Genomic DNA, 15,475 nt, shown 5'->3' with positions numbered 1-15,475 from the left:
GTGGGTGGCAGTGTGGACAGCGGTTGAAAGCCAAAACACCCAAATCGAAAAATGAGCTAGAGAGGCTTCAACAGTGGCAGATCGAGGCTAAGGTTGGATGGTTTAGGTAGCTAAAGGGCCGATGGTGGTGTGGTGAAAAGATGTTAGCCAATGGTGGCGCGACGACGATGCTAGAACGAAAGATGGCTGCGGCTTGAAGCCACACATGGAGGCTAATGACAGCATGATAGGGGCTAAGAATGGAGGGGAATGGTCATCGGCCGGAAGGGAAGAAAATGTGAAGGGCGGTGGAGGCCACAGACGACGCACAACGGTGCACTGGAAGGAAGAAGAAACGAATGAGGAGAGGGGACGGTTGTCGCGCGCGGGGGAGGAAAAGCAGAGGGAAAGAAGGAGAGAAAGGAAAATAAGGAGGGAAGAGGAGAAAGAAAAAGGAGAAAAGAAAAAGTGAGGGAAAGAAATGAGATCCAATCCTCACAACTTGAGTCACAAAATTGATCTAACGAAAAGAATTTCAAAACAGTAAGTTGGATAAAATAATTTAAATGCAATGACTAATTAAAATAAAATAATAATAAAAATCCAACAATACAATATTTTAAAGTCCAACATTAAACTAATTTAAAGTAAAGAGCAATTTAAATGCAAACAATAATTAATATTAACAAAACATATCAAAATAAGTTTCACAACTTAAAAATCATAAAAATAAACTAACGAGAAATCAAATAAATTAAAATAAGAGAACCAATATTTAAATTAATTAAAATACGCATTCAACTAAAATACACTAAAATACGGGGTATCACAATGTTTGCTCGAGCCACACTCGAGCGAAGGCTCGAGCAAACAATTTATGTGACATTCGCTCGAGCTATACTCAAGTGAATGTCACCTGGAACATAAATTTCGATTTTTACAAAATCTAAATTCCTCAATTCTAAAATTTAATAGCTTAAAAATCGAAATCATTGAAATAAAAACAACAAAGAAGTTAAAATGAACAATAAATCGTTCACATTTCACAAAAGGAGTCACAAATCACACTTCACATTTTACAATTACACAGAGGAACAACAAATCTATTGAAGAGGAAAGTTAAAAATCATTCTTATAATTATTCCGGTGATGGCAGAGTCGCAGACGGTGGCCTTAGGTGACGGTAGAAGGTGTTTGGAGCTAAAGAGTGTCGTGCGAAAGTAAGGACTGAGGACTTGCCGACGTGAAAGTGAAACTGAAGTCTGGAAGTGAGGGGGTAAGAAGGAGGTCCTGTGTTTTGGACGCCCTTCCTTCATGAAATGACATCGTTCCACTTTCTGAAAGTTTGAAAATCCAAACTCCGAACTCCGACTCTGATTTTGAATTCTACAAACTCTGACTTCATCGAAGTTGGAGCCTCGTTAGAGGGTGGAATTTTTGCCCACCCCCACTCTCTGCCAAAACCAAGAAAACACTAATAGCTAACTTGTCTTTTCAATTATTATTATTATTATTATTATTATTATTATTATTTTTCTTTTACATAAAAAATGTCAAACTTATTGCTTTTCGCCCGCCAAAGTGATGCAAGCACCAAGATTCAGAAGCCTATGATCTACAACAAGTGTTCCAAAATGGAGCTGCATGTGAGCCTTACATGCTGCCGCATATCCAAGCGTGTAAGACATTACACATGCCGTACAATTTGACTACTCATCATCGGGTATTTTTGAAAAAGAAAATGATTTTCACACTATTTTTTACAATACTTTACACAATTATGTTTTAAATGAGGGGTATTTTTATAAAACATTTTACAAAAGTAACATAATTTTACAAAAATACTCTCATTTTATAACATTGTTGTGCAATGTGTGTATATAATGTATTGTGTGTATATCATTACTATTTCAAAAATAGCTTTTGCTACCCCTACATTGACGGCGTGTAAGTCTCATAGACTAGTATAGTTTTGTGCACTACAGATGAGCCACCAAAGATCTTGTCGTTCCTCTAAATATCTTGTCCGTCCTTGCTTTCCCATAATTAGGACATGGAGGCAGTGTTAAATACGTTGCAATATATGTAAACATTATATTATTACTAATATAAATAATCTGTAAAATAAAAAAAATCAGACCGGATTGGATCGAAATTGAAAAAATCGAAAGTTTCAGTTTCGGTAGTAAATTAGTCCGATATCGGTTAAATTTTTAAAACTGGTATATACCGGTTCGATTCTAAAAAATATACAAAACCGAACCAATTACACCCCTAGTTAAATCCATCTCAATGGAACCCATAAAATACTACAATTCACAAGTTAATTCAAGTCATCTCAACAGCGAAACACATGGGCCATTTTAGTATTTAACCCTTTTCTATATTAGGTATATCTTATAGCTTTCATCTCTCTCTGCCGCTTGGAACTAAACAACTTGACCTGCAATCATTCACATAATGGACAGAGTGAGGGGAAGAGCTGCATACATTAAATGCATGCATGTCTTCCTAATCGAGTTGGTTTCCTTGCAAAAATTTCCTATCATTAGCCAGCATAATCACTTGATGTTGCCTGCCTATCTCACTAAGGTCAATTCCAAATCCATCTCTGAGCTACCAAGAACAGAGGTCGATCCCGTCACCATTTATCCAACTTATGCAAGACCAAAAGGTGCTTCTAAACAGAAAGATGACGGTTTTCATCACATCTGTGAAATTCTTGTGCAATGGGCAATGAGCTACAAGAACGTCCGATTAGAAGCACAGGCCTATTCACTACCTGAAACGATTCTTCTCTAATCTATTTAACTTCAAGTCTTCAGTGCAGTTTGCACGACAAGTTTCAAGATAGTCTATGAGCAAATGCAATATGTTACATACGCCTACACGACAAGTTTCGTGAGTGGACTTAAAATTAAAGACTAAAATATACATGAGGGGAAAATCAGAAATCTCATGCAACAAAGGTTTCCTTTAATTGCATAGATAATATCAAAGCTCAAGTTCTAGCAGCCCCTTCCAAGCGTATTCGCTTGGGACCTTTTTCTTCCCCTGGCTGCTGGCATTTATCACCTTATTTTCATTAGTCTCTACTAAACACCTTTTGTACGGCTTAAACACCGTTCGTCGAGCTTTGAGTTTTCCATGTCCAAGCCCTATTGTCAACAGCCCATCCTCTCCATCGTTGTTGCCTCCTTGATGGCTAGAACAAGAACCGCATGTTTCACTCATGAGGTCTAACAGTGATGCATTTCCATCTTTCTCATCTGCTGTTTGCTTCTCTTGTTGGATAGTGTCTTTTTGATGCCCCTTGTTCTTCACATCATTTGGAGGTAAAAAGCTTTGAGGTAACACCTCTCTAGAGAAGAGAGCTTGAAAGGCCATCCGTCCCTGAGAAATAAAATCATGCAAAAAGAGCAACAATTAATCTATGTGTTATATAATAAGAAAATAAGTTAATTTTGAGTTTATTTAATAAAGTATTCATTACAAAAAAATACTGTGCTATTACCCCTTGAGAGACTTCCTTCCAGGAATCACTGATGTTGCAGACACTTCTACTGCGACGATTACCGCTCTCAGAAGCTAGGTGGTTTGCATCAGGTTCTTCTGGCTCTTCCTTTCCTTTCTCATGCGTCTCAAGCTTTCCTTTCTCATGCTTCTCCAATGCATCAGTCTCTACCTCGCTGCTAGAGGTTGTGTTGGAACCACATGAGGAACGGTCAACCAGTTCTCTGCCTTTTGCTTTGTTTGAATCGTGGAGCTCAGTGGCTGATATGGCATTCTGTTGATCAGCAGCTTTTGACACAGTGTTTAGCTTTGCACCTCCACTCTCCTCAGAGTCCGATGATGACAGAGTTGGTGATTTTGAAGCTGGATGTTGAACCTGTCCAATTTCTGAATAGTCTTGCTCCAGCTGTTGCAAGGGATGATTTTGAAGAGTACTCTCTTCTCTGTCTGTCTTGGCTGCTGGGGTTTGACCATCTATAGGTGGAACTGCAAGGGTGGATGCAGGAGCGCAGGTATAAGGAGCATGAAGAGGAGCACATATGGGTAGCAGACCATGGGCTGCCCACCATGCAGTTGCAGCAGCTACAGTAGCAGCAGCAATAGCTGCCATACTTGGAGTAGAACCCATTTGCCCCAAAAAACTTCCTCGGATCCCTGCTGGAGAATCTGCAGAATTCTCAACATTTGCATGGGGCCAAAATGTTGCAGCAAAACTCGCTGCGGCATGGGCTGCAGGATTTTGATACAAAGCAGAGACAATAAGACGTGAAAAGGTGGAGGAAATGTGAAATGATTGGTAGTAATCTTGGTTATGGAAAGTTGAGGTGGGAGGAGGGAAAGCTGGAAATGATTGATCAGCAGAAGATCTGGGAATGTTAGTTTGATCTTGAGCAGTTGCAGATGCAGCTGGATTTGTGAACAGGTTAGGGTGTCCACGAACCTCTCCCATTGGGTGAAATGTGGAATCTTGGAATGACATGTCTGAGGAAGGAGTTTGAGTACAAGTTCCTAGGCTCCCATCTACAACGTGCACAGGGACATGCCGTGGGTAATTTTGAGTGGCTAGCTTCTCATCCATAGGCATTGCACAATTCAAATCATCTGTTTTTTCACCTTGAACCGATTTCTCATGTGGAACATTAGAATTCTCCGACTTTGAACCTTTACTAGTGCAAGTACCCTGAATTGTTAGTTTGGCATCAGCTTTCTCTGACTTCTGATTTCCTTTACGTTCACTCGTGACATAGGATTCATTTGCTTCATCCTGAGTTATTGAACCTTTAATTGAAGGGATAAACTCCCTTAACGTGGATGAATTTCTGACTGGAGCAGGAGTTGGTTTGGAACTTTTGCTTGGTGAAGAAACAGAGGAATGATGCGCTTCTTGGAGAAGGGTAAAGACCTCTGAGCAAGAGTCATCCTGATAATCTTTTGCACTTTTTTGTTTATCATCTCCAATAGGTTTCTGTTGCAGAAAGAAAAATGCACAAGTGATGTTTATTGAGAAAAGAGAAAAAGCTAAGTATGGCAAACGAATTTAAGAGACCAAATATGAGATATATCAACAACTTCAGGCAGTGGTTCTTTCTCAAAGTCAACTGCCTTTTTAAAATGAAAAGAAGAAACTGACGTCAAAAGGTTTCCATCCTTTGCTCCCTACCTGTGATGTGGGAGCACCAATGCTTGTTTTTCGAGGATAAGGATTAGTTGGTCTCCTTTTAGGGCGTGGTGGCGGAATGTCTATTTCAAGAGCTTGTCCCATTGGAACACCTTTAATGACCGCCTCCTTCTCCAACTGGAAGCGAAGAGGTTGTTAGCAAAGCCACCTGAGTTGTATACTCAACAGGAGATAATGTTTAAATATGGAAGTCATTTAATGCACTAAAAGAAGCAGTGCAACTTCAAAGGTAATCTAATGGAAGAACGAAAGGTCCGACACTGTTCTAGAATTTTACATTGTCTGCACACATTAGTACCAAAACAATGACAAAGCACAGAGATAAACTTTGGAAACAAACTACCTAATGTATAAATGAAGAACAATGTTAAGAGATCTGTAACCCAGGATGGAACAAAATAAAATATTCACCTTGTGCCTTGTATAGAAGTTGTAAAATGCAGGAGAACAGGGCCTAGACAATTTCAAAATGATAGTGGTTTGCACATATAGGCCACTACAAACGACTTTAGAAACTCACAATCACATCTGGAACTTTTGAGCTGAAGTTAAGAGATCCATCTCAGGAAATGCACTAATGGTAGAAAACTAAAATGAGAAGGGAGATCCATTGATACCATCAAAATTTTTTCATATCTACATTTATAATATATATTAACTTGTGAAATATCTTGTCAGACCAGAGGTATCTGTTGTAAGCACAAACTTTGGTGGCAAGTACTTCATTTGAATTACTCTATTCCAGACTCTATCACATCAATGGTACAGACTACTCATGATTGGCTTTGCTAATGGATGAGATTGAGACACAGTATCAATGATCCTAAAGAAGGTAGCACAAATCTCTGCTTAATTCAGTAACACATTTCAGATCAGTTCTTCCCACATTTTCGAGATAGAATCATTTCCATACACTTCAATTTGCTTAATTATTGTTATTTTTCAACCTGCTCTCAAGAACAGATAGAAATACAAGACACTGCACCATAAATTCATTAGGATTGACCTTTTAAGTGTGAACCCACAAAACCTATGTCCTGAAATGACTAATGTATATTTGTTTATGCTTTGGCCTCGCAATTTTATTTGATTTAATGGGACAAAAATCCAAATACATAGTAATTTATTAGTACTACTCAGATGGTATATTGTTTCTGTTGGGTTTAACGTAAAGCATCTGCAATATAGTTGAATGGATGGTCTTCCTATGAATCCTATAATTATGCCTATGACGTGATTTCAAACAAACAACAGTCTCCCAAAGTTCTGAGAAAAGTTGAAAATAAAAAGGACGTAGAATCAGATTTACTCTTTCTGCCATATGAAGGTGGCTTTCAGTTACGATAAGTGGTAGGCCCCTTTGGTTTCACTTACAAAAGTTCCAGCCCTGGTGGAATGAGAAAAGACACCATTATTGCACCGCTAACTTGAAGGAGTACACCGAGCTCTTGTTTCCCTCAGTGCAAGAGGTCTATGAGTAATTTACGGTATAGTTGCATCCTAGATGTAGTTGAATTAAGTTCAATTTAAGAGTATGCTTGTCAATAAAAAAATTATCAATACCCTAGAAATTGATTTGGAGAGAGAGAGAGAGAGAGAGACAATCAACTTCAAACTTGTGCCGGCAAGGTCTGAGAGAGATTCTGGCGACACCTATGCCGGAGATCTACAAATAGGCCTGATACACAAGTCTGTGGAGGATGGGGGAGGCACGACAAGGCATGACGTTGCACTGGGAGGGCCGATACTCTGTGGGCTGTCACAGAACATGCCGGCGAGCTTTGGGTTGCAGTCTGACACCATGCCGGGAGGTCCGCCACTTTGTGGGCTGGCACAGAACACGTTGGTGACTAAATTTGTGGAGGATGTGGTGGTCGTAATGGTACTGGGAACTCTGCAACAAGGGGAGACAAAACAGAATGGGTCGTAGGAGGGGTTGAGTAGGAGCAAGAGCCACAAATGTACAGTATGGTGCTTGGAAAAAAATATAGTAATGGGAGAGCGAGAAATCCTGGCAGATTCTGCTGAAGTTCTTGCAGTTTTTGAGAGTGAGAATGGGAAGGAGAAGGGGGAGGTAGAAGGGGAAGAAACTTTGATCCTATTTGGGTCAAATAAAAATCCAACAGAGGGTGAGGAGCTTACAGGGGATGATCCTATGCCAATATGTACTATTCCTCCTTCTCTGTCCTCTGATTGGGTAATGCAAAAAGTGGAGGAAATTCAGAGATGTGTAGGGATATCATGTGAGGGTTATGAAGATCAATTCAAGGCACTTCTAACAGCCATTGAGGCAAGACATTATCACCATGGAATAGGTTTAAAACAAATAGGGAGTTGAGGAGGGTAACTTGGTCTATTAACTATGATGGAAAGGAGGGGAGTGCAAGCAATGGAAGGAACAAAGGGAGGGCCAGAGTAGTTGATAAATGAAGCCAAAGATTCTTATTTGGAATGTTAGGGGGTTGAACAAGATCAATAAATGCCTTCGAATAAGATCTTTGTTAAGACATTGGAAGATGGACGTCATTTGTTTGATGGAAACTAAATTGAAGCTTATCACAAGAAGTACTATTTGGAGTATTTGGGGCTGCCAGTACGTAGGCTGGTCATATCTACCGGGAGGAGTATTGGTAATGTGGGATAAAAGAGTGGTGGAGAACCTCGACGATTGTTTTCCACCCCCATTTGATGTAGAAATGAAATCACATCACCTGCCACCCCTATACTTTGCCAACCTCCCATATAGTGACTATGAGCATTGTGACACCTGTGTGAGATTTGCTCTGTTTCCGACCCAATGGGTTTGTTTAAACTCCAGCCTTCCTCCCAGCTTTATGCAGTCGTCCACTGTGGCTGCCAACCATCCCACACTAATTCTCCCCAACAACACGACTCAACCCTTTTCTTTTTCTAATTTATGCTAGCACAGTGACACCATCATCCACCAGGAACTCAAAGACCTTTGATCCGACCAACAGATGTTTCAAAATCACCATATTCTTCCATTGAATCAAAGATGTCAATACCACAGCAATAATTGTTGAATCGTACCACAAGCTATAAAATCCACATGAACATGATTTAGAATAACCGCAATCACAATTTTATGTGATTATGTGGCAAATGAATGCTTGAGAGTAGTCACTATTATCTTATGCTAGTATAGAACTACTAGATATTTCTTCTGCATGTGAACTAAACTGTGAATTATAAAAACCTAAGAAAAGTTATAAATTTAGTGAAATTCTCAAGTATGTTGCAACCTAGAAAAAGTAGGTTGTTATATGAAGACAACAATAGAGTCTATAACTACACTCCATCAACTCACAGCATCCAAGAGTTTAAACTCTGCCTAACCCAAGTACCAACAGGCCACCTCATATCATATTACCTCACAATCCTTACAAGTAGGTCTTTACTATCCATAGATCCATATAAGTAAGCCACCTTTACCATAAAAATGAATATGATATACATTTTTTGCCTACCAATTTCCACCAGCAGCTAGCTCAATAGCTCTGAAGCCTGTTGAATGACTTTCTCATCAGAAAACAAGGGAACTCCCGATTTTATCTGACTATCCTAGTAGCTGCATTTCCAACACTAGTCTTCATTTCTATAACACTTAATTACCGAGCACTTGGATAAAAAGTTGCTAGCATTTCATTCAATGAGAAAAAATAAACTTTATGCTAGATTTGTTGACCTTGGGGGGAAATACAAGAAAAGAAAAGAGGTATAGTCCAAACACACCATTGCCAAAACGGCTTGGATCAGGAATCAAAAACAAAAATGAAATTACAAGACAGAGGGAGTTCAAGGCATCTAGATAAAGAAATCTTCTGCAGCTTGAGTGGAAGGATGGATATCATCCTTCATCCAAAACCATAGTACCGAGAGGTTACTGAATGACAACCATTATATTTGCATGTTAAATCACCATTTGTTCCTAAGTATTAAACTAATAGGATATTTTAATATTATAATGCTCCAGTTTCATGAGAACCCAAAAATTGTGTCAAAAGCATAAACTTCATAGATAAGAAAGGGTATATTTAATCATTTAATTGTATCATAAGTGAAAGTAACTAGTTATCCACAACAGAACCTTTCATGCACTCATCACATGCTCTAAACATTTTTTTAATGACTCAGGAGAGGCAAAAATAGGAGATTCTGTTTATGCAGATTTTGCCCATTCCTTATACCTCAGTGTTCTCAAGCTATATATTCTATATACAAGAAAAAAAACTTACACTACAATCACCTTGAATAAGAGTCATTGTTTACCTTGAACGAAACAGGTTTCCTAGAATAACTCAAAACTTGAGCAATATATCTACACTTGCTTATGTCAGTTTATTCCACTTGATGCTCAACTCAATTGCCAAGGCAATAGGGGAACGAAAGATTTTTGCATAACCCTTTTTCCTATCGAATTCCAATTTTATTTTATTTTATTCTTCCTTCCCAGATTGAAATGAAATATAAACAAATATGGCAACAGTTCTCTTCAAGCTATGAATTTCTAAGTCACTATATTCATTTTTTGACTTCTTGCTATATAGTTTTTTCTTATTGGCACCGGGAGTCCAGGACCTCCATTTCGACTAATCCCGGGGGTGCATAGGCACTTGGCAAAGAGTTTCCTGCAAGTGTACCTCGGGTAACTCAAGGGAAAAATCTCCTGGTCTAATGGCCCTTAGAGATTGTTTGCATCTGATGGGATTCAAACCTTAGACTTAGAGGGAGCATACCTACAAGCCCAAGGTCGTTAACACTTGAGCCAACCCCTAGGGGTTCTTGCTACATAGTGAACCCAATCGTTTGAACATCTAATTTAAGGGATATGTTTTGAACTAGAGGGAACTGAGGAGAAATCTCGTAAGTGAACCTAATCCCATTCCTGTCATCCTGAAATAGGCAGCCTTGGAAGGAAATATACAGCCTCTACTACAGTTGTAGAAGTTTTTTATCATTGTGACTCTGTCCATGAATATAGTGCTTTCACATAAAAAGCCTCACAACAAGGTTTTTTTATTCCTTACTGTTAGGTTAGACATGCAGATATTTGTGAATATTTGTAAAGATCCAAGAAAGGCCCAAGGCATATCTAGGATCATATTCCAAAAGGACTAGTTAATGGAACAACTGAAGTCCTTGGAATCATTATAAAGAGAAAGAACTTCTCCCTCCCAAGCAATGTAGGATCCTATCCACCACCTATCCTCATTCAATATGGGGTATCACATGCACTTGGTGATTTCAAAACCCTCAACTTACTTTCACTCTGTTCTTATAAAAGAAAGTGTTATTTGAGACAGCAAAAACTTTCAACAATTTTAAATGATTATCATTGTGCAGAAGAAGCAAACATAAGAAAAACAACAAAATTTTTCCCCTTACAAGCACCTAAACTTGCTGTCAGGGTGTTTCGTAGTTAAAAGAGAACACAAGTTATGTACTTATCAAAAAGAGAACACAAGTTATGCACATGACAATCAAGCTGAAAGGATATACTAAGGCAATAAAACAATTAAAAAAGTAGACAGAACCATAACTGTGAGCAAAAGTATAAATATTGTTTACAACTAGCAAAAAGCCATCTCATACAAGCATGATGTGAGAAGCTAGCGATTGACCTTTGAAAAGAATTTCTGTGCATGACTCCTGATCTGCACAGCAGTCTTTGTTCCTATATGTTCTGCGCACCACCAAGTAAAACATGTGAGAAAAAATACATTACAACAGAATTTGATGGCATTTCCTGGTAGGAAATATCCAAGAGATTCATTCAGCTTAAGACATGTTTCCAAATATCCTAAGTTTGAACCATAGATAGCATACATTTCAATTTGCATTTCCCACCCGACTAATAAATAACTGTATGTACAACAATAAACTTAAAAAAAAAAAAAAAGTTAGGTGCAAGGGAAGTAAAACCTTCTATCCGCTGCCAAGCTCGCCCATAAAGCTTCAAGGCTTCTAGAAACCTATTCTGCTCCTCCTCTGTCCATCGCTCTCGTTGCTTCGTAATTGTATATGGTTTTCTTGTCTACCATTAACAGAAATTCGTAATTTACATATTTAGCTTCTAACATATGGATTCAATTTCAACAAGCAGCCAAAATAAAAATAAAAATTTGAAGTTAAATCATCCCCATATAAATCGTCTATTATCACCTTAATAACAAGTTCTTCACCAGAGGAGTATGTGTCCATTGCCGGACTCGGGCAACCAGCGGCTGCTTCAAACCCTCTCTAATGAGCAACTGGTATAACGAAAATGTCCATTCATTTCCAACCACATCGAAAGCTACGATTATTAAAGCCACCGTCGTCAATAACGAAAGCTGATATGCCGATGCTACTGCAAAAGAAAAACAAAATGGACAACAATCCGTAGAGATCCACGTCTGTATTGTATAGGCACAGTTTGGAATTCCAATTCACAAGCACCTTTAGTTTGAATCATACTATCAGATAAATAAATATTTAAACCCTTTCAAAAATATTAAGAAACCACCGGAGCAGAGACAGACCCTTCTCGGAAATAATTACTAAAAGAAAATTTCTTAATCAGAATCCTCACCAAAACGAACCCGAAGACGCCAAAACCTTAAGAAATGTAGAAAAGAAAGAGAGAAACTTTAATCAGTATACATGAATCCATCCAACTCTGATATAATTCTTTAATACGCATACACTACCGCTTCAGTAATGGTTTTCCTTTGTTTGTTTACCGGGAAACGTAAAGGGAAAAAAAAAAAAAAAAAAAAAGCAAAGGAAGAAGAGTTCCAAATCTCAGATTTTTCAATCCACAGCTCTGCCAAACATAATAACTCTTTAACTCGGTTGAGGTTGGTTTTCAAGTTGAAAAAAAACATAAAATAATAGACTCTGCATAGGGTTTCCACTTCCTTTGCTTGTAATTTTTCGGTAACCAAACTGAGAGCAATAGTTGAAAAGAGACCCAGAAATTGGAAGAGAAAACAAACAAAACAAAACCAGAGGAAAGTACCTTCGGAGAAAGCCATGGTGGATGTGAAGTCTCGAGGCAAGGACGGTGATTCGGATCGGGCATGGGTGGGGAGTGAGCTCAATGGAGACATGGCGACGGAGAACCCATGGTTTCCGGCAATGTTGGATCGGAATGCGTCAAACTTCGATCGGTCAATCACAAACAATCGAATTCCTCGGAGAGAGACAAAGATAGAGAGAAGGAGAAGAAGAGAGCTACAGAAGGAAGAAGAAGAAGAAGAAGTAGTGAGAGTTGCCGTGAGACCCAATACACCAGAAACCTTTTACAGTTGGAGAGACCCTCCACAAGCAATCACAGCCACTATCAATTTTCTCTTGCGGATTTTTTTTTCTTTCTTATTTATTATTTTAGTTTTTATTTGAGGCTGTGAAGCACAGAGACGAGTGCGTCACGAGATGACGCCAAGTGGCGACGATTTAGTGGCTGATTCTGACGACGCCCAACCCCTACATTTTTTTTTTTTTTTTTGGTTCCGAAATTCGTCTTTAAATCTCATCCACAAACTGAACCCGGTAGTTGGGTTCCGACGTCCGTAAAAGCGCCTCCAGTTGTCTCGTGGGACCCATAACTGACGTGGAATCGGAGAACCGGTAGTTGCCGGTCATACCTGTGAAGACGTACTTTTTTATATACGTAGCAGATTGAGCAGCTGGTACGTGGCGTTTGGTGGGTTACTAGAAGCTGATAATGTTTCAGCTTGAACAAGACGTGGCGTTCTACGTACAGGTACAGTTCTCAAAGTACGGTAAAACAGAGGAATTCGGGGTAGACAACGTCCTACGCTATTTGTGTGGTTTTAATAAAAATGGGACGAGAAATGATTTACGATCACACGTTTTGTACAAACGCTTTGTAAAAAGTGTAATGCTTCTTTGACTCAGTATTTTGATATCTTATTTTCATACTTCATATATTAATTGTTTTATTTAATAATTAAAGAAGCGACTATTAATATATTGATAATTTTTTTTATATTTTTTATAAATATTTTAAAATGATAAAAAATATAAATAAAAAAATTAAAAAAAATAAAAAGGTGATTTTGGCCTAGCGGTAACTTACAGCGTGCAAATATGAGCAGTAAAACAGCACCGCTCTTATAAAAAATAAGTTCTTGTTTGGATAGTGAAGTAGATAATATGATATGAGATAGTTTTAAATGAAATGAATAAAATATTGTTAGAATATTATTTTTTAATATTATTATTGTTTTGAAATTTAAAAAAATTAAATTGTTTATTATATTTTGTATGAGAATTTGAAAAAGTTGTAATGATGAGATGATATGAGATTAGATAGGTTGAGAATGTTTCTGTATTCAAATGGAGCATTGTTGAGGAATAATCTCACATTACTTATGGACAAGGTCTTTGACATGTTTATAAAGAATGAACAATCATATTTTGTAGAACCGGTTTTATGAGATGAATTAAGCCCATAAATTTCTTAATGGTATTAAAACCTACCATAGGACGAATGGGGACCTACACTACTTAACCCATGATAAGGACAAAAAAAAAAAAAAAAAAATACTGACCTGTACGTAAGGAAGGGTGTTGAGGAATAATCTCATATTACCTGTAAACAAGGTTTTAGAAATATTTATAAGAAATGAATAATCATTTATTGTAGAATTGATTTTATGAGATGAATTAGACTCATGAATTTCTTGAAGCCTAAATCTCATTATAAAAAGATGTGAATTTTTTTTAAACCTATAATTTTATAAAAAATTTGAGTAAGGCTTGTACATATAATATTTATACCTATAATTACTCATTCGATAAGTAGATTGTCATTATTAAATGAAAAAATATATATATATATATATATATATATATATTCTTGAGTCCACGTGTATGTTACACTTAATAAAATATTTATATAATATTCTTTAATTTTAAAGATAATTTTTGAAATTTAAATTTTACAAATCAAAATTTATTATTTTAAGTTATGTGAATGATATACTCTATATACTGATTCGAGAATAAAATTACTCTATTAAATATATAAATTATATGTTGACTCATAATTTAGGGGTGTAATACGAATAAAATAAAAATTTGTTTGTAGCACTTTAGTCTTCAAATTTAAAAACCTTTTTATTTCTTTGTGTATGCTTGGTTAGACAAACTTTATAAGATTTTAAATTGATTTTAATTATATATGAAGTGAGAAATTAGGTTATATATGTTTGTTAATTACAAATGGATACGAACTTTGTCATGAATTTGATAGGTGAATGTGTATAAGTGATTATAATTATTATTACAAGGAGTTGTGATTTTCATGACACGGCTTGTTTATTTAGCAATTCATACCAGGGTTAAGAATTTAACTGGTTTAATTAAATCAATCTGATTAGGATTATACCCTATAATCACTTCCCCCTAGCACAAAACAACATAAATTTGAATATGAACCCAAATTGTTATCCTTGTTAAGCATCATCTACTAATAGTTTTTCCACTCGATATGAAAAGCTCCACTCCTAAAGATCCCAATATCTAGAGAATCACTGCAAGAAAATTATTTATTTATGATAAGTTATTTCTTACAAAAATAACTATTTTCTATTATAATGAGTCTGCTTTTATCTCAAATAATCATTTTCGTCTTAAATAGTCCGTCACAAATGTTTTTTTTTTTTTTTTTTTAAATTTTTATAGTGAATAATCAAGCAAACTACTATTAGGTACGCCATATAAGAAACATCAACAGCTCCCATGCACACAAGAGAATCACAATAAAAGGGGACACGAGCATATTATGTGACGAGGCAGAATAGAGATCATCAGGAGAATAAAAGAAATAGAGAGAGGGAGAGAGACCGGAGAATAAAAGAAAAACAAAAAAGAATAGCACTAAGGGATCTTGTAAGGTGGAGGAAAGGCAAATGAACCCCTCCAACTATCCATATTATTGTTGTTTGTGCATTCTAGCTTTGGCAAACCATTGTTTACTATTTTGCTCGATCAAATTATTTTCAAGCATCCATCAGTTAGCTAGCACTATTTATGCGAACAACATAATTCTCATACTAAAGGTTCGATGCTTTTGCAACAATATACATATATATATATATATATATATATGCAAGTACTTTGGAACGAGTGGCAAGAACATATATGTACCCACACATGCCTGAATCTAATTATATCCATGTTTCAGATATCTATATCTCATTTCAATTAAAATTTAGGGGTGACTCATGTTATGAACCTGAGTGTAACGGTGTCATGTGGTTGGAACAAATGCAT

At 37.0% G+C, this 15,475-nt stretch overlaps 1 protein-coding gene across 5 annotated transcripts; it reads right to left on the bottom strand.

The window, feature by feature from the left end:
• Nucleotides 1-2,758: 2,758 nt before the first annotated feature.
• Nucleotides 2,759-12,486, bottom strand: LOC121250561 (protein LATE ELONGATED HYPOCOTYL-like). 5 transcript variants are annotated; one of them, XM_041149705.1, is made up of 8 exons: nt 12,192-12,486; nt 11,763-11,788; nt 11,354-11,540; nt 11,114-11,225; nt 10,813-10,874; nt 5,153-5,287; nt 3,494-4,957; nt 2,759-3,372 (listed from the first exon to the last, which is right to left on the bottom strand). In XM_041149705.1, exons 3-8 carry the CDS (start codon nt 11,390-11,392, stop codon nt 2,974-2,976), a joined length of 2,211 nt encoding a protein of 736 aa, XP_041005639.1. In that variant the 5' UTR covers nt 11,393-11,540; nt 11,763-11,788; nt 12,192-12,486; the 3' UTR covers nt 2,759-2,973. The 5 variants fall into 5 exon arrangements, with proteins under 5 accessions (XP_041005639.1, XP_041005652.1, XP_041005661.1 ...); XM_041149718.1 differs by having other exon boundaries at nt 11,354-11,537; XM_041149727.1 differs by having other exon boundaries at nt 11,354-11,486.
• Between the last annotated feature and the right edge of the window lie 2,989 nt (nt 12,487-15,475).

The sequence above is a fragment of the Juglans microcarpa x Juglans regia genome, chromosome 1D, assembly GCF_004785595.1.
Source record: "Juglans microcarpa x Juglans regia isolate MS1-56 chromosome 1D, Jm3101_v1.0, whole genome shotgun sequence".
NCBI classification, from domain to species: domain Eukaryota; kingdom Viridiplantae; phylum Streptophyta; class Magnoliopsida; order Fagales; family Juglandaceae; genus Juglans; species Juglans microcarpa x Juglans regia.
Note: the sequence above shows the minus strand (reverse complement) of the source record. Positions and strands in the feature narration are given on the sequence as shown.